A 19,573-nucleotide genomic window follows, 5' to 3' on the forward strand; every position below is an offset into this window, starting at 1 on the left:
CCCAGTCTTTTCTTCCTGCGAATGTTACCGCGTAGTAACAGCGGGCTCGTGTTTCATCAGCTGAACTGAACTCTGCACGCTTGCTACGTGAAAGTACAAGATTTGTTGTGCTGTCGAAAATGTAGTCGTTTATTGCCACTTTCACTATCAATATGTGATTCAGATAAGATGTGACTGAATCTCCAGCTGTACTATGTTTCGTTCATCGCGAGTGTTTCAAATCACCGCGTTGCTTGCGCTGTCTATCGGCGCTGGGACTTTGCTTTTTCTCACAGCGCGATATTTAAAACGAAAACGCCGGGAACCATCTACTGGAAAGAGTTCTTCTTACAACGATCGCCCTTTAAGAAGAAAGAGAACTGTTACTTCAGGTAATTATGAAACAAGTTAATGGTTTAATTGCAGTACTTCCTGCATGTGCAAGGACCTGACACAAACCAACTTGAGGCTTGATTTGTCAGAGTAGCCAAATCGAGACATGAAATGAATTATTCAATGTTAGTTGATAAACTAACCTAGTTCGGTAGATATAGAGATATCGAGCCTATTTCCATTAAATTAGCTGATGGATTTTGTTCACCTAGTATTAAGTGGAACATTACATGTAATTTTTGTTATTTACTGAGAATATTGACTTGTGCAATGTACATGTTATTGATGTAAAATCAGTGGCGGGAAGATGAATTATTTTTAAAATTTCTTTGTTTTTTACAAACCATATTTTTTATATTAACCTGATGAATTGCTGTAGTGTGAACACTTAAAGACAAGTCAAGGGGCATATTGGATTGAACATGTGATGTTTACAAACTGTAACTCAATATGCATGAACGTTGCCCTGGGTGAAGTTTGTGCCAGGGAAATATTTTTTTTTTATAATTTGTTTACAGCAACATTGCTGGTGGCAGAATAGATCCAGAATCCAGACATGTTACATGTAGCTGGCTTGCATAAAAATAAATGAATAACAAACCTACCAGGGCTTTTAAATGTTTGTGCAGTTTGAAAATATGAAGCCAATATTGAAGCACAAAGTAGAACTTTATACATAGTTACATTTTATGCAATGTTATTGACAGAATGATTACACATGCATGTCTACACCACAAATCTTTCTTTTTTTTTGTTTTGATTTCATGATGATTTGCATTTTAAGTTAATATGATCATTATGGACAAGATATAAAGATATAAGCACAGCAAAAAATTAATATCAATGAAGTGAATTTCTATTTGCATTTGCGGCGCGGCTGCATCTACCGGTTTTAATTTTGCTTTGAGTTTTGCTATAGTAAACTTGGTATCGAATGTTCTCAGTGTTTCAAAGTGACTTTCTTTGGCCTTCAAGCGGCGAAAGAATATAATAACAAAGCAGTTTCAGCGGTAAATAGGTATCGGATCGAAATTGTTTTTCTTATCGACTGTTCAGCCGTTTATGGCTATACTGTTCGCAATAAACTTAAAGATAAAAACCATGCCATGCCTCGGCTTAGCTTTTGTGTCACATCATATTCAATTGTTCCGAATAACAAGAAAGCCGTTTAGCCCTCCTTCACTTCTTGGCAAGCTGTTTGAAATTATTTATGAGCCTTGCGAACGAGTCGGCTACTCGTTTGGAATAATTCATGAGCCGTTCGAGCTCCCATTTGCAATTTTTCGCAAGTCGTTCGAACGACTTAGCTGCCCGTTCGGAATACTTAATAACTCGTTTGAACTTACAGTAGAACTCGTTTCAAACGACTTCACGACTCGTTTATAACCCGTTTGATAGTCGTTTATTTCACCCGTTTACTAGAAAGCCGCTAGTGTACGTTTTTGCGTGGAAGGTCACATGTAATATCCATGCAAAATATAATTCCTTTTCAATGATTTTCCTAAAGTTGTAAAAGGACTACTTTCTTGTTGTTATAATGTTTTATTACTTCTTGGGCTATTGCAGTGATAATCATTTTGTAAAAAGGAAATAATTTCAGTCAAACCAGATATTAAAGCAGTTAGGTCTGGTTTCTTTATTGCATTCGACGAAGGAGAACGCAAACCTAATTTCGCCCTGTGCTTTTCGATAGCTTGTGTCCTGTGCACGGTTTTATGCAGGAAAATTCCACATTCCTGTAAGGAGACTAGAATGGCCACCCCGGTAAAATTTTGCAGGGGCAAGTCTCGGCCGGGAAACTGGTAACCACAGATGGCCTAGATTCATGCAAAACAAGATGGTGTTGCAAACTGAGATAAGAAACATTTTTTGCTTGAAGAAAAGGGCTCAAAATGTGTAGCCAAACTAGAAATTTGGCGGAAATTGTCATGGAGAACATTAGAGGGTTATTATCCAGGGTAGCAGAGTCGTCGTCAGTCATCGAACGGCATAAAAAGAGTTGAAATCGAGTAAGTCGATGCGTAGTTTTGTGGAGAGTTCGTTCGTAGGTAAGCAGCGTGTTTTCCTGCAATAATTATATGTTGCACAAAACTACAAATTGTCATAGTATTACATGCAACGAGAGTGGGTTTAATAAGGATCAAAATTGTTTTCTCGCTTCTTAGAATTTGTGATATATCGTTATTTCTAGAAATGCTAGACATTTTAACGAGGAAATCGTTGTATATTGAATGTTACATTAATGCGTGTAGTGGATTACTGTATGAATTATGTCTGTATTTTGAAGTATTTGTGGAATTTTAAATCGAAGCGAAAGTATTTCCGGCAGAAGTTTGTGGAAGTTTAAAGGCAGGGCTTAGCCAAAGCAACACACACTGGGGCTTCAAACAAGTAGTACAGTAGTTAATTATGAAGGAACAAATTAAAGATGCATAAAAGTCGTTTAAATCCAACCGATAACAAGTCAAGTGAAATAAATAATTATTTTTGTGTACATAACAATTCTTTTTATGGTGTAGATGAAATGATCGCTTTTATCAGCTAGTGCATTTGTGGTTTTGTTTATGTTTTGTGAGTTTCACATCAAAGTGCCAGGAGCGAATTCAATTTTATTTACATTTATTCTGATATCAATAAGCGAATGTCAGACAACTAGCCCCAGACAACTCGCCCCCAATTTTGCTTATGAGTCATTTGGCTAAAGTTTGCCAAAGTTGTCTCTCTTTGCACACGCTTTAAGAATGAGAAATATTCAGATTTTCACTCTCTTTTACCAAAACACAAGTCGGGGACAAATAATATTGTCTTAAGATTGGGGGCGAGTTGTCTGGGGCAAATTTTCTAGGGGGCAAGTTGTCCGGATACCCAATAAGCTTTTGCCATTCCGGTCATTATTTCAGGTTCTTTTTCTTCTTTTAATCACAATCACGACTTGTGATGAATCATTTGAATGGCTTTGATTAGGTAGCATTCATCCAAAGAAAAATACTGCTTTATCATATCAAGAACTGCAACAATCTAAAACAGGGTGTCTGTTTCAACAAAAATAAACCATGCCTTCTCAATGCAAAACCCCAGAAATTGCAATCCCAACATACCAATATTCGAACGCACTCTTTAATCTATGATTACTGCTAGTAAACCAGAATTAAATTTTGAGATAACAATGGAGTTTAGAGTGCAAACAGTATTTCTGTAAAATACAAATCACTAAAGTTGTACATAATAGTGGAGTTTAAACAAAAGAAAACAATAGAAATAGCATAAAATTGTACAATTTAGCATCTCACTGTTTCACATATAGTGTTTGCACTCTTCTATTTAACTGTTTTACCCACCTCAAACTGCTGATTCCCCCCTAAACTTCTTTATAAAAAAATTTAGCCCCTCCCCCGTCTTGCCACTCTAAAATAGCCTTGACCCCCCCCCCCCCTTCTTCCTAAGTAAGAATGTAGATTAATCAAAGATCTCTTCAAGATATCAACTTTTCTTGCATGAAGTTAGCATGAGTAAAGGGTTTATCCTGGGCATTGTTGTTCGAACATATCATGGAAGAATTCAAACGTCTTTCAGTTCAAGCATTTTTTTTTTATTTTCGCGGGGAGGAAATGCTGTATTTGTCAGTTGCGACGGCTGGGTGCTTTGCGACTCGTATACTTTGGCTTGGTTAAAAATGGTAAACTTTGACGTTTGCCTTTAATCGAAATAGTTGTTTCCTTTCGAGTTAGAAAGATTTCTACTCGGCTTAATGCAGGGTTCCCGATATAGATTACGCACGACAGAGTTACCTTTTGTCTCGTCACGCAATCTTAACCCACATTGAGAAGTAAATTTTCGTTTGGATTAGATATTACCAAAAGCCGCTTCTCCTCACCTTATTCTTTACCTTACGGCTACACATGCCATTTCTAACGACTACATTTCCAGTAAAACAGTTGCTGTTTATTTTTCTAATGGCGATGCATTAACTTCTGAACAAAAGAAACGTTTAGCATTTACTGCTTCCACCGGAAAGTAATTTCACAACAGGCTACACAAACACTTGTAAATATCACTTAACACATCTAATGATGTTGTAATTCTAAATTGTGCAACTCAGCAGAAATATCAATTGTCACGAAATGAGTTCCCTTTGGTTAACTATTAGCAACGTTTTAGTGTGTGAAAGACTTGTACCAGTACAAATTTGCGTTGTTAATCGTTTTAGGTTAAATTAATATTTGCGCCTAAAGACTTGTACCAGTACAAATTGCGTTCTTAATCGTTTTAAACTTCGCTGCCTTTGAGTGCTGAACCCCTTACATTCTTAATTGGTTATGTGACGTAAGATTTGGGCTACTCACGTTTTTGATTGTTATATAACGTTTGTAATTTGACAAGTCACGTTTTTTCTACAAGAACGGAAGTGCTGAAGCACAACTATAGAGTGACACTTTACAAGTCACGCGCTTTGATCACCCACAGCGTAAAGTATTCCCTTGAGAAATTAAAACAGTCCCTTGAGAGTTAACAAGAATGTGATTCCTTCCGGTTCCAGATTACCCCACATAACTGCTATTCTCCTACTTTTTGCTTGTAAACAAGCAAAAAAAGTCGAAAAAATGTACTTATACTTATCTTTCTTGTTTGAACTACGGACTGTAGGGAGTTCAAGAGTTTCTGTTGGTGAATCTTCCAGGCCTGTTATCAAAGGTGCAAGTTTAGATCATGAACTTGTTTTGCGACGTCATGCAGCAAGTCTTAGATCTCAAAACAGCAACATGGATGACACCATTATTGTGACTGGTAAATTTGTATTATATTAAATTTTTAGTAATTCGAGTCATGACCCAGTTATATTTACGGAGAGAACTTAGTTGTAAATAAAAGAACAGAGTATTAGACAATTAAATGTAAATTTGTTATAACAAGAAGCTGAAAGATTCATCCTGTCAAGTTTGGGTGTCAACTGATTTTGTTGATTTCGTTTCTCACTCTACATAACTCTATGTAATCATACAGACAGTGTATCTATTTACATGTAGCTGAACCCACAGCAAACTGATTGATAGAAGGATTAATTTATACCAAATCTTGGCGTCTCTCTTTATTGTAGGCACATTACATTAACAGTATTGTTGGTTCAATGTTAATTTTAGATGGAAGAATTTCAGAGGATAGTGCTGTTGACTTAGGAGATATTATTACAGATGAAGAAGAAATCATCGAAGAACTTATCAAGAGAGGTACAGTGGAGAATTCATGGTTTGAGTACTTTTTAAACTTTTGGAGATTCATTCAAGTTAATAATTTAGCATTAAACAACCTGGGACTTGTGACTCAGGACCCTTTTCCTTTGCCTTCAAACTGGGTTCATTTTTTTTCTGTGACTGACTGACTGAATGTTTTTATGTACATGTAGGTGTAGAAAGCTTTGAAATGGCATTAGAACATTGGTATGAAGCTGCAGAATTTGTTATGGCACGACGTAGACAAGTCGTTTCTCCAGGAGAGGATTCGTTTTTTAGTTTTGAAGCAGATGAAAGACTGAATGCCCTGATTAGTGGCTCCAGAAAACTACGTAGAGTGATTGAACAGTATGATCTAATGGAGACGCCCTTACCACGAACACCAAGTAACATGCTGACCTGGATTGACGATGAGAGTTTACAGGAACAGTTACAGCTTGAACTGAGCAGAGATCTGGATAACGAGAACTCTTCTGATACAGATTCATTTGTGTCTGCATCTGATAATGCACAGTTGGAGGTAAATTAATGTGTAGATGCTGTGGTTCAGTTTCACCCTTGGTACAATTTGGTATTAATCCTTTGTTCTGGTGAATGGTAATAATATGAATACAAAACAAAGGAAAATTATACCAGAATGTACCAAGAGTAGGATTGAACCACAGCATACAAAACAATAACTGTTTGCTTATACTGTTACATGTATGTCATCATCATCATCATCATCATCATCACCATCACTATCATTGTCATCATCATTATTTTTGTTTTTCAGTTTGATGATATCACAGAAGAGAGTCTTGTAAATGAATCTCAGCGACTAAAGCTGTTCAGAGAAACTGTACTACACACAGCTGGCAGTCACAGGTACACCACTACTTGAACTTCCTGTATTTCTTCATATAAACCTTAACTCATGGTGGCTGAAAGATACTTGCCATTAACTATATTTTCAAACATAGTTAAAGGAACATCCAAACTCACAACTGTACCTGCTCTGGTAAAAATATATTTTCTGAAATTTGCAAATTTCCTTGTACTCCTTTTTTGTAGCCACCTGGAGTTTTATGTGTCTGGTTTGCAGCATTACATCCGTCATGGGATTCGTTGCCGAAAGATGAGGTGAGGGACCTTCCTAACAATTTAAATACACCAGTTTCTATTTTATAAAAGTACACAATCTTTGTAAAAAGTCATTTGTTTCTCAAGAACCTTGTGCTGATGGCATTGACAGGCAAGTTAAACAATAGCTTATTATCAACTTCCAAGTTGATATAAAGGTAAATAAACTTCTGTTCAGTAGCAAATTTTGAAAAGCTGACACTTCAAACATTTGCCCAGTTTTGTAAGTCCTTTATGCTCCTTGGGAGGGCTAATGCTGGAAATGTCAGCTTTTCCAAATCGGCTACAATAGTTTATTTACCTCTATCAATTTCGAGTTGATAATCAACTATATGCATGCATATCTTTGTGTTTGCAATAGCAAATTTTGTCCACATTACTTGTACATTGTAGTGTGCTCCTTTCTCAGTGTTAACATTGTGTGTTAAAAACTTGGTTTTGTTGTTTAAGGACAACTGAGGTTGGATGTGAAAGTGACATGGAATTTCTTGCCAAAGTACACTGTGTTCGACAGGCATCCGAGGTTTGAGATCATAATAATTTATCATTTGTTTTTAAACAAGTAGAGATAACTGTGGGAAGGTGCACGACCTAGTGATTAATGCTGCATGTAGTATCTGCTATTCAGAATTCCTAGCTGAACTGTGTGGTAATACTTTAAAATGTTCGGGCATGCTTTGGAATTCTCAAATTCACTGAGCACCAAATGTGTGTTATTTTAGGACCATAACTGGGCTTTGATTCTGAGATTACAAAACTTGAACAGTACAAGTGTACTGCTGAACATGACATGAAGTCTTCGCATATGCATGACAGTAGGCATAGTAACTTGTGTAATTCATTAGCATATTGGGATCCTCTTCTCTTTTTTCAGATGGTGTTTTCATCTTCTGAAACACGTCAGTGGTTTATTGACAGTGGAAGGAAAGCTGTGTCTGCTGTAATTGAAAGTGCTGGCAGGGTTAGTGAAATGAGATTGTCAAAACCTTCCCTGTTTGTATGTTTATATATGAACAAAGTGATGCATGATTGCTTGGAGAAATAAAATCTCGCCTTGTGAGATATTCTACATTTTACACGTATCCATAAATTATTTTTCTATGTACAGTAATGATTCAACATACCACCCTTTTTTCCAATGAGCCCCCCCCCCCCTTCATGAATGTGTTTTTGTTAAGTGCCCCATTCTCTTTAGTGCCCCTGTCATTTTGAATCATTGTGGTATCTGTACTGCTAGAGATGCCAACCAGAAATGTGTACATGTACACTGTATTACAGCTGTATGCAGAATGTAAGATCAATAAATGACTATGTGAATGTTTAACTTGAATTTCTACAGGACCCATCTGACTTTCAAGCAGCATTTGATGAACTGGTGGACTACACATCATCAATAGAGAATTGGAAGCAAATAAAAGATGAACTTACTGACAGAGGGGTTAGGACTAACATAGCTTTATTTCCTTTTAGCTTAGGAATATGTCATTATTATACCCGTAGCATAGGAATATGTCAGTGTTGTAGTTATTTTTTTTTGCAAGGGTGTGAAAAGGAGAGTATAGTGTATAATTATGAGAGACTGGTTGACAAAGTTTTCTCCCTGTCCTATTCCTGTTGAGTCCACTTTCGTATTTTTGTTGTTAGTTGTCGCTGAAGGAGTTTTAGTTGGTAATTGAACTGCAAATGATTCTATTACCTGTCAGAAAAGCAGTACAGCTAGGAATGGTGGATCTGTGTGCACACAACTCATTAACTGTGCAGTGTACACTTGCCAACTCCTTTTTTGTCACTCCTGATAGTAGAATTTCTTTTGTTGATCAAATCCCATACAGTTTGCACTCGAGTATGTGCACATCACAGGGAATGTTTTTTGCCTGCTTCAGGTGACTGACCTGTCTTTCTATGATGTACTGCTGGACTTTGTACTGTTAGATGCTTTTGATGACCTAGCCACCCCACCCTACTCAGTAGCCACTGCTGTTCAAAACAGGTGGCTGTCAGCACGCATCAAAGAGACTGTAAGTAATGACTGTCATTCTGTATTGTATTTTGGGTCGCCCACTACCTCTCGAAACGTGTTAATTCATTGGTTCTTAAAACAAAAGATAACAGGTGACAACAATGCCCCTAGCCCTGAATAACAATAGAGGTAGTGTTACAGCGGGCGAATGAAAATAGGGGTTCCAGAGAGGTAGTGTCTTACTGTGTATTTTTGTTACACTGTGAGACTTTCATCATCAGGATATTAATGAAGTTTTTAGACAATTGTTTTGTAAAATCATAATTAGTAATTGCATTCAAATTTCTGTTTGGGTGAGGACCATATGCATGCTTCATGCTTGACGTAGTGTCAATGGCAATCTATCAACTGCTCGTACCTTAAGTTGCGGCGTGCCCCAGGGCAGCATATTAGGTCCATTGTTATTTTTAATTTACATTAACGATCTTCCAAACTCCCTGCAGAACGCTGTACCAAGGATGTTTGCCGATGACACCAATCTTACGTTATCTGCTAAGACTTTAACTGAGCTTAAATTGGCTTTAGCCCCTGAATTAAATAGTCTTAGTTGTTGGCTGAAAGCTAACAAGCTCAGCTTAAATATCGCCAAAACAGAGTTAATGAAAATTGGATCAAGGCAAAGACTATCTGTTCAATGTGACGACGTAGAAATCAGAATTGATGACCAAATTATCGAGAGAGTTGATTATACCAAATCTTTGGGTCTTACCATTGATGCTCATCTCTCTTGGTGTAAACACGTTGAAGAGATTTGCAAAAAAGTGTCCTCGGCTATAGGCGCCCTTAAACGAGTGCGTCCCTTTATATCGAAAGGAACTGCAATTCAAATTTATAACGCTTTAATTATGCCACATTTCGATTATTGCAGCCCCGTTTGGGACTGTATGAGTGCTTATTTCAGGGTGTTCATTAGGCATAGGGGATCGGAGAATTCTCCGGCTAAATTTCAAACGCCTGTACCTATTTTTTTTATTAAGATGCAGAACCTTTAAAAATCATTCTCCGGTTACTTTACACTATTCTCCTGCTATTACAATTCTTAATGAAAATCCTGTTATTTAAGTGACAAGCTCCAAAAATTACAGAACCGTGCAGCCAGAGTTATAACTAAATCACCTTTTGATATGAGTTCAAACCACCTCCTTTCCACACTCGACTGGGAGAGGCTATTTTCTCGAAGAAAGAAACAGAAAGCCTTAATAATGTATAAAACCATGAATGGACTTACCCCAGATTACCTACAAAACCTTTTCTCTCAGCGTCACTCTGTTTATAACTTGAGAGACTCTGAGGGAAAGCTGACGCTACCCAAACCAAATACCAACTATTTAAAATGAAGCTTTTCTTACAGCGGCGCTATGCTCTGGAATAACATGCCCAAATGTCTTAAAAATGCCGCATCAGTTAATAATTTTAAGAAAATTATCAAGAAGGTAGCTGACGTATCGGATTCCCACATGGCAATCATGTAAAGCAGTTTTAGTTTCTTTAATACTTGAGCTTATTGTAACTGATGATTTTTCGTGTTTAAATAAAGTTTTACATTACATTTTTACATCATGTCATGTAGTCAAATTTTGGGTTTTTTGTTAGTTTTACCTCTTGCTTGTTGTTGCCAACTGTCTGACCTACCGACCAACTGACGGACCGGTCGACTGGTCGACCAACCAGTCTACCGACCAACCGACCGACCAAAGCATCTTTATTGTGAGAAATTGCATGTCATTTGACATTATACTCATTTGTAGAGGGACGTTATCCCTCCACCCTTCAGTAGTTTCTAAGCTAATAATCATGGGGCAACAAATTTAAGTATTTGACAGGGCAATTGTTGTGATCTGCGCATGTAATGAAGTGTAGCAGAAATTAACTTTCAGGTACTATACTGTATATAGTGTAATGTTGTATTGTTGTCAACAGGCCCTTACCACAGCTATCTGGGGCGTTCTAAAGGCCAAAGCTTCTTATCTTCAGGTTAGAACATGAATAAAAGTTTAAACTATAACAGCATCAATTGCAACAACTGTTTTTTCCCTTTGAGTACTTTGATTACAGTTACAGTGTAGATCCGTGTGTTTGAATTCCGTGTTGTGTACCCTAATAGTCCATTTTACAGTTGTCTACCAAGTGACCAGGCCTTTGAATGGTAGCGAGGCTGGAGGTGACCTTGCATTGATACAAACCTCTTTGCTTTATTATTTAAATGTAACCTAGTTAGCATCAAAACAACGTGATTTACACAACAAAAGCAGTGAGGTCTGTATCAAAACAAGGTCACCTTCAGCCTCACTTTCAGTCAATGGCCAGGTCACTGAGCAGACAACTGTAAAATGGTCTATTCTTTTGATTATATTGAGATTACGTAGAGCTTCAACTAGGTCAGGAGAGGTCTTTGTCTAGCATTTCTTTTAGCTGAACTATCAGATGGTGGCTATTTGTTAGACTCCATGTGCATGTACATGTATTAAATGATCCCAAATTTTTATTTGTCTTCCATACAGGATCCGTATGGTTTCATGGCACATTTCTATGTAGTGGCACAGTATGTGTCGCCAGTTCTTGCCTGGGGTTTCTTAGGATCAGACGAAAAACTGAAAGAAGTGTGTGAATTTTTCAAGGTAAAGTACATAATATTGTAACTTGACATTATTTACCGTTGCTGATTATGTGCCTCGTGTAGCATGCAGGCGACAGGGAAACTTATCTTTCCATTTTTTCCTTTCTCTTGTAATTTATAAGAAAAGGGTTTACATTAAAGATTACGTTCATTGAAGATTACGTGCTACAGTTCACATCCTTATAAGAGAAAGAAAAAAAATGGAAAGATAAGTTTCCCTACCGTCTGCATGTAACACAAGGAACATGCATGTTATCGTTGGAAAAGCTATCTCATCTTTGTTTTACATGCACTCCTTACCAAGTGATTTTTCCCCTTCTCTTCAGAATCACATTCTTGGTTACATCCGGGACATATTTGATTTCAACACGTCAGATTATACATCAATTGGAAGCTTGTGTGAGTCAATCGTCAGACTAGCTAAACAACGAAGCGAACTGTTGCTAAGAAGCGATGTTGGTGAAACAAAGATGGCACAAGCAGCAGCTTCTTTTGACGAAACGCTGAATTTGACAAGCCAAGAACTACAAGAAGTTGGAAAGTCCTCAACAGAGACGCCGTGAATTTTGAAATTTTTATTGTATATAAGAACAGTGGACATTTGGCCCTAATTTACAGTTAACATGTACATAATATTATTTGTAACAAAACATAGAGCCGAATTTGGGACTTAGAAGAATGCACTAGCTTTAAGCACTCTTAAAAAGAATTTGGAATCATTTCCACACAAGAGTACTGTATTATGTATTTTGGTTTTCCATTTTTAATCAAATCGTGAGTTTTATTTAAAGTCGTTTACAAAATGAACTTCTTTTCGGGAAAAGCCCAGTTAGGAAATTTTATCGTTTGTTACTGGAGGACCTATTTTTAGGCGAGGACGTTAGTCTCGAGACTTATGTTATGAAGCGATAAATTGGTTGGGTTTACAACGGGCGATGTGATGATTCGAACCGAGGGGGATTGGTAACTAAGAATATGGCTTGAGATTGTTTTCCTCCGCCATCTTGGTTATTCGAGACTTTTTCGCAGCCAGAAGCCTTGACTCGAAGTAAGATTTATAGTAGCTGATATTTTTTTGCGCTCACTTACAAACATATTGAGATATCATAGTACACAAAAACCTTATCGACACACCGAACTAAATTGTGGTTTACGAGCTGGGAGTCAGCTGGCGAGTGCTGTTTCGGCAGACCTTTGCCTTTCAAGACTAAAGTTGAACTGGATATAAAGCATTGAAAGCAATATAAACACGGCTAATTAAACATCAGGATTGATATATTTGTGATCTGAACTACTGGCGACATTGTAACCTGAGCTTTAACTGAAGAGGAGAAGTGCAGAAGAATATATTACCACAACTGCTGAGGTGAGCTATCAAAAATTTATATCAGTTTGCTTGTACATGTACTTTATTGAATAACATAATGGACAAAGTATTTATGGAATCGAAATAACGATTTTAAAAGGCTAAATATCTGCTAGATGTTGTTATATTTAATTTGCTGGAATTTATAGATTACTAAGCATTGAAAGAGCTTCATTCGCGATCCCTTCTGTCAACAGAACGTTTTCGTATACTACTAGGTCAGATTTCAACATTGATTTTAATAATGGTGTGCAAAGCATCAAAGCAGCAGTAAATATAAACAAGTGATTGTAAAATATGGATACAAACAAACTTATTTCAGGCTTTACCACCGATAAAAGAACTACAATTGATCACATTTATACAAATCTAAATAAATACTGATAAATCAAGAGTCCAAACTGGTGTTCTCAAGACACACTAAAGTGACCCTAAAGCTGGGTGGTTTAATAGCAACCAAAAAAGAGTATAATAACTAGTAAATGATTTAAGAAGCATAGTGTACATGTAGAAAGATGTGTTTCAGAAAAAAGAAAATTTTAAGTAACAACTTATGTTGCAATAAATTGTTGCAATGTTGCAATCAATTTTAACAATTGATTCTTTCTTTTATTATGTTTACAGAACAGAATTAAAAAACAACAGAAAACATCCAAAATACAGTTTTCAAAGAATCCACTGACAGCTGTGTTTTGTCCTAATTGCTTCAATATGTTTAATCTGCACTTTGTCCGGCAAGAAGCAGCATGAATGTGCGAATGTGGCTATTGCATTGGAACTGCTTTGACTGGAACTGGTTATTGGCCTCTATTCTGCCTCTATGCAATATATAGAAAGCCCAATCCTCACTATGAATGGCAGATATATTTAAACAAAACACAGCGAAAACCATGTAGCAATAACACCTAAGTTAAAAAAATAAACTGTGTAAAACATCTCTGGATTTGCTACTGAACTGAGATCCTCAATTCAAATTCATTACTGGCAAACCACTGTATCAACTCTACTTCCTAGACTCCACATGTACTGTACCAAGATGTTGGACTTATTGGACTAACTTGCATCACAAATTGTACAGAAAGTGCAAACAACTTTCAGCCCCATTTAAATTAAACAAGAGTAAATCAAGCTGCTATATCAACTTTACTTCCTGGAAACTTGCACTACAACATTACAGATTGTACAGTCAGTGCAGACAACTTTAAGCCACATTTAAACAAGAGGCAATCTAGATACATTATTTCAAGACATTTTATTCTTGCCAAAGTTGTGGAAGTTTCTTCGCTGTCTAGTAAAGTTACAAAATATGTTGCCTTCCATTGTGAAAAGTCGTGATAAAAGACATCTTATTAGAGTTGTACGAATTAAATCGTGCCAATTTTGTGATCAAAGCAGCTTACAATTTGCCTTTTATTAATTACAGTAACATTGGTTAGAAACTAACCTTTCCTTGGAATGCACAACTAAAAACACCACCGGAAACAAAGTACTGTATTTTAAAATTTTATTTACCTGACAAACCCATTCCCCCCCCCCCCCCCCTTTTATAGCAAATGTCTTAGTGTCTCAACTTTCGACTTACAGTGAGGAGCCCAAAAGGGTGACCACTTTTAAGGTCGCGGGGGATACCTACAGCATGAATAAATTCATGAAGCGAAATTTTGCTTGACCTGCATCTTTTAAAACGCTTATTTCTCGGCCGTTATGGGTGCGATCAAGCTCAAATTTTACAGAGACATAAAGAAATGATAAAAGATTGTGTATGTCATCTTTTATTTGGTAGATTGTACTAAACGGCGATGTAATAGCCACGTAAGTGCCAAATTGGGAAGAACATGATTTTGTGGCAGAGTTTGCGGAACGAGTAGGAGACAGCACACTGTGATCTCGTCAAAAACTAATCAGTCAATATCTCTAGAGTGTCATAACAGAAGCGGATTTTTTAATTTAAAATTTGCCAGCAAGTTATGGCGGTTTAAATGCGCAAATTTTAATTTAATGCCTTCTGCCTCTTTCTAAAAGCGCTCTTTTAAAATTCCGCCTCTGTTATGACACACTACAATATCCATAGTTTACCTATCTGCAGTGGCAAGACATGAAGGTCTGTATCCGCGCTGTATTCTCTGCCACAAAATTGTCGGAAAAGTCCAAACTTTGAGATTTCCGAAGGTGTCCCGACCAAAACACGATCAGTTTCCAAAGGAGAGATGTAATTATGGTAATTTTATTCCACGCTTTTATTGTGAGAACAATGCGTTTTTATGAAGGACACGATTGTTTATGCCGAATATATATTCAAATTTGAATAAAAATTAGCTCATAGACTTCCTGCAATCTATATAAACTTATAACGCCAAGTGTTGTTTTAAATTGGTCAATTATCAAAGAAACAGGATTTTTTTTTTTAAATCACGCGCACGCACCCATATTTTTATCCAGTCTATGAATATCTCGTAAAGTTGTCGACGTCAGTCGTTGCACTTCGTGCATACGCTTTAAATAAATGCATAATGATGAGCCTAAGGTGTCCCCCGCGACCTTAATGTACTAACAATTTTTGCCTTGCACGAAAGAATGTGAATTAATTAAAAGTGGTCACACATTTGGGCTCCTTGCTGTAAATCACACATCTTTTGGACTCGCATTTTCACTCAATAGACATTTTTGGCTTTGTCAGTGTAAATAGCCCATTTCAAAATCACATGATGCTGAATACCAAGAGAATTTTTCTGAATTTGAAAGTAGTGATTCTCAAGAGTGATGTCACAGTCTGAAATAGGACAACAAAAAAACGAAGCCCGAAAGGTCTCTTCTCAGTTCTTTGTCTGGAATTTTTAACATACTGTCTTGCTTTACTGGAACGTCCTCGCCTTAGTATGCATTGCATACCGGTTATTATATAGGTAAGAAATATATTAGACATTATTGGACTCCTATTTTTTGTTTTATTTTAAAGCTCCGTAACGGAGCTTGGAAGCAAATAAAAAAGGACATTACATGTATTTTGACTTCATATTGTGGAAGGCCCACCATACCGAAACAACCTTAGAAAACTTAACGACTGTTTTACGTAAATCTTAAGGAAAATACTCAACCAATACAAATGTGTGCGTGTTTCCCCACTACTCGAAACGTGTTAGGTAACGCTGCAAAATGATCTTCACAACAATAAGTGGTAACTTCCATTCATCGTGGTGCTTGTCTTGTACAACTTGTTCTCCACTCCGGAAAGTTTTTTTATGGATGTGGCTCTTCTTGGAAATGCTTTGGCAAAAGAGAAAAATAGTACACGTGTTACCCTGCGGCAATTAAACCATGCGGAAAGCAGAAACAATGTACACGGAAGCAGATTGCCATGGGTACTTGTAAGTACCATTGTTTTGACCGTCCTTTAGTTCAGCTCACAAAGCGAATTTTAACCCTCAAAGCAAGCTCCTGAATTTTTTTTTTCAAAATGCCAGTTACTGATGACTTTATTTATTGAAACTAATAAACAAATTAACAAACTAATAATAAAATTGAACAAATTTTCCCCGTGTATTTACGCGGTCCGGCTGCGTGGGGGGGGGGGGGGGTATCTGGAATGTCGTTTTTTTGCATGGATCAAGTACCAATGCTAAATACACATATTTGCTCCTGGTAAACTATTGGTACTAGCAAAAGACAACAAAATTGGTTGCGATTTTGTCTTGAATATATTTTTTTAATTACTTTTTACCTTGCATTTTTGTTGTTGTTTGTTTGCCCGAGCATCTTGTTCGCAGAACAACTTGCTGTCAATGACGCAATACTTGTCACCAGTCTTCAAGAGCCGCTTGCAAGTGGTACAAACGAAGCAGTTCTCGTGGTACACATTTCTACCAGCTCGTAGAACCATATCTCTGGCAGGAATCTGTTTAGCGCAAGCTGTACACACTCTGGAAGCTCCGTATAAGCTGCAAAAGTACAATATCAGCATTTATACAGCCTAACTGGAACAAGCTTTTCAGATCACGACTGAGCTAATTAGAGGATTTATCAGAGACGATTAGGGCTTCGAAACAAGAAGTAAGTCCAGTTTCTGTGTCCTAACATTTCCTAACAGTGCCCACACCAAACCGTTCCCAGTTAGCAATCATGCATACATCCAGCTGAGTTGTTGTAGTCCCACATTTCCAACTTGGAAATTAAAATAAGATTATTCGGTGTGGGTCGGTTGAAATAGAGTATTCCTAGGGGGGTTCACAAGAATGTCGCCTTTTTAGACAATGAAAAAAATTCCTCCTCTGAATATTTGTCCCCCCAGCCTCTTTTGAGTGCAAATACAGCAAATATTTGGAATCTGGAGGTCAGTCGCTCAGATAATCACCCCGCCACTAGCTGGATTTGTTCTCGGTAGTCCTGAGTCCAACTTCTCGGTCACACAAGCTAACAAGTCAGCTCTATACCAGTCGGGATTCTCGACTGCATGTTTCTGTTCTATTTGCAATATTTGTTTATTTAACGTTGTCACCTGGGACACTGTGATTATTGTAAAAGGGCACAACATTTATACTAACAAAGCTGATTAGGGGGACTAATGGTGACAAATTGAGCTTGGTGGAGTGATCAGGTGATAGCCTCCCTCTGCTCTTATAAGGGTGAAATCCGGAAAGCTGGGGGTTGAGGGGTGGAAGGTAAAGAAGGCAGGCATGTTCATTTGTCCTCATAGCGGTGCCTGGATACAGTGACGAAATGCTGCCAATCAACCTGTTGCTTAGGATGAAATCTTTAAACAATGTTAAAGGATCCGTAATAGAAAAAAGGAAAAAAGTTGTTTACATTTCATCCCGGAGCAGTATTCGTTTTTTAATGTCACTCGGAAGTAACCCTTTTCAAAGATAACGTTTCGGCAGATAACAGAAAATGCTCAACAAATACTGGAAATTGCACATCAGCATGTTAAAAATCCATAGGTTGGAAGGTAACCAGTTGGCTATTTACAAAGCACTATCGAGTAGTTCATCCCTCGACTACGACGAACAAATCCATTAAAACTTTATTCATGCGGTGTCTTGTAACTTAAGCTCTGGAGGGTGCTAATTGGGGACACAAATGAAATGAAAGAAAAAGAAATAAATCCTAAATAGTATTCATTAAAACTAAAGATGTAACATGGTAAGGTAAGGTAAAGTCTGTCTCCGAGCCATGAGGCCCATACAGCCGGAGCTTATCCCGGTTTCCGTAGCATTAAGCGACTAGGAGTATTGCTACTCCCCCCTGGATGGGATGCTAGTCCATCGCAGGGTTACCCCCCCCCCCCCCCCAGCAGTAAATTCGCCGGTACCCATTTATACACCTGGGTGGAGAGAGGCACTGTGAGAGTAAAGTGTCTTGCCCAAGAACACAACGCAGCGCCCCGGCCAGGCCTCGAACCCGGGCCGTTTGACTCGGAGTCGAGCGCGCTAACCATTAGGCCACCGCGCCTCCCTAAAGATGTAACATATTTGCCTAAAAAGTAAAAAGAAAAACTACGATTTACATCCAGAGCTCTAGTAGTAGGATGAAAGACCTGCACCTGAGTTAACCAGGGACCTCCATTGTTTAAAATCCAGCTTCCTAAACCACCCGCGCTTGTTATGTTGTATAAAAATAAAATCTACAGTCTACGCGCCGCAGACCTATACATTAGCAGCAAAAATTGTTTAATAACAATGTTTGATTAATTAGTTCCTGTAACAAAGCCACAAGCTACTGAAAACCAAGTTTGACTTCATGCTAAAACTACGTCTTTACAAAGGTTTTGCAGCCAGTAGTCAAAAATACCTCGCTTCCAAGTATGCTATTATTATCATGTGAAGAGACGTACAATTGTAGCAATTCTTCATTGAATTAATCCATTGCTGTTTTTCTTTTAAAAAATCATAATATAACCTTCTTGGTTTTCCGAAATGTACAACAGCTCGGTAAATCGCAACACCTACTGAAAGTTGCCTTTGCCATTTCTCGTAACTGAACTGACTATCAAAACGACTAAAATATTTTTACCTCGTGTAATCATCTCTGCACAATATGGACGTGCCTTTAACAAAACACGACTTTCCCACTTTATCAAGAACCATTCCACACTGAGAACACTTCAAGCAGGTCGTGTGCCAGTACTTATCTACCGCAAAAAGCAGATACCGTTCCTTGATTTCTCTTTTACACCCTGCACAACTTTCGGTAGTACTTAGCTTCGAAGCGCTCATCCTTTCATTTGGTGGTGTATCAAGAAATATTACCGTTCAGGGAAAAACACTCAAGAGTCTAAATTTGTATGAATCTATTTATATACCGAATGAGACATTACAAGCCCGTGGCACAGACTCAACAAACGACCACACCGACGAAAACAAAATTTGACTATAAACAAACAAATAAGGTATTTTTCTAGGATGACTGATATGCTGAAGTGGTGAATTATCTTTCTCCATTTTTAATTTTTGTTACACAATGGCACAATGGCACAAGAATCAGGCATGTCATACTGTTATCGTTTTCTTCACGATCGTATTGCGGCGAGAGTTAAAATACAAATTTTTTAAAAGATGAATCGGAAAAAAGAGTCAAAATAAATACGTCCTAGAGTGTCTTCAACTGTCTCATCGGAAACGTATTGTAACCAGATAGAGTCGTCTGTCTCTTTCGTATAGAGCAAAAGGTCAAAGGTTGAACGCAGTGTGTGCAACTTCTCTGATCGCTTCCCTGAGGACACGAAAAAGTACCCAATCTCGTTCCCAGAGTCCACGTTGCGAGGACACCATTAATGGTCTTTCAATTACTTTTAGAAGAAGCGCAAACTTAATGCGTGCAACTTCACCGATCGTTTATCGATGAATCCCTTAGGA

At 37.6% G+C, this 19,573-nt stretch overlaps 2 protein-coding genes across 2 annotated transcripts; one reads left to right on the top strand and one right to left on the bottom strand.

Annotated features, from left to right (window-relative positions):
• The first annotated feature begins 50 nt into the window (after positions 1-50).
• Positions 51-12,215, top strand: LOC144634790 (mitoguardin 1-like). Its single transcript, XM_078493828.1, has 13 exons — positions 51-371; positions 5,017-5,157; positions 5,511-5,597; positions 5,774-6,120; positions 6,376-6,467; positions 6,654-6,722; positions 7,173-7,245; positions 7,597-7,683; positions 8,062-8,160; positions 8,606-8,740; positions 10,663-10,716; positions 11,244-11,360; positions 11,686-12,215. Exons 1-13 carry the CDS (start codon positions 194-196, stop codon positions 11,920-11,922), a joined length of 1,716 nt encoding a protein of 571 aa, XP_078349954.1. The 5' UTR covers positions 51-193; the 3' UTR covers positions 11,923-12,215.
• On the bottom strand, positions 11,920-19,520 carry LOC144635169 (LIM domain transcription factor LMO4.2-like). The gene is made up of 4 exons (XM_078494248.1): positions 18,732-19,520; positions 16,444-16,660; positions 15,615-15,989; positions 11,920-12,220 (listed from the first exon to the last, which is right to left on the bottom strand). The coding sequence occupies exons 1-3, from the start codon at positions 18,932-18,934 to the stop codon at positions 15,963-15,965; spliced, it is 447 nt and encodes a 148-aa protein (XP_078350374.1). The 5' UTR covers positions 18,935-19,520; the 3' UTR covers positions 11,920-12,220; positions 15,615-15,962.
• Between the last annotated feature and the right edge of the window lie 53 nt (positions 19,521-19,573).

The sequence above is a fragment of the Oculina patagonica genome, chromosome 1, assembly GCF_052425735.1.
Source record: "Oculina patagonica isolate OP01 chromosome 1, crgOcupat, whole genome shotgun sequence".
Taxonomy (NCBI): domain Eukaryota; kingdom Metazoa; phylum Cnidaria; class Anthozoa; order Scleractinia; family Oculinidae; genus Oculina; species Oculina patagonica.

Bases quoted from the DNA above. Each gene is read 5' to 3' on its own strand.
- LOC144634790 (XM_078493828.1), top strand. From the start codon at position 194: ATGTTTCGTTCATCGCGAGTGTTTCAAATCACCGCGTTGCTTGCGCTG. The intron at 7,246-7,596 runs GTTTGAGATCAT...CTCTTTTTTCAG, and splicing joins GTGTTCGACAGGCATCCGAG to ATGGTGTTTTCATCTTCTGA. The intron at 8,741-10,662 runs GTAAGTAATGAC...TGTTGTCAACAG, and splicing joins CAGCACGCATCAAAGAGACT to GCCCTTACCACAGCTATCTG.
- LOC144635169 (XM_078494248.1), bottom strand. From the start codon at position 18,934: ATGAGCGCTTCGAAGCTAAGTACTACCGAAAGTTGTGCAGGGTGTAAA. The intron at 16,661-18,731 runs GTAAAAATATTT...GTACTTTTGCAG, and splicing joins TGCAGAGATGATTACACGAG to CTTATACGGAGCTTCCAGAG. The intron at 15,990-16,443 runs GTAAAAAGTAAT...CTTTTGCCAAAG, and splicing joins AACAACAACAAAAATGCAAG to CATTTCCAAGAAGAGCCACA.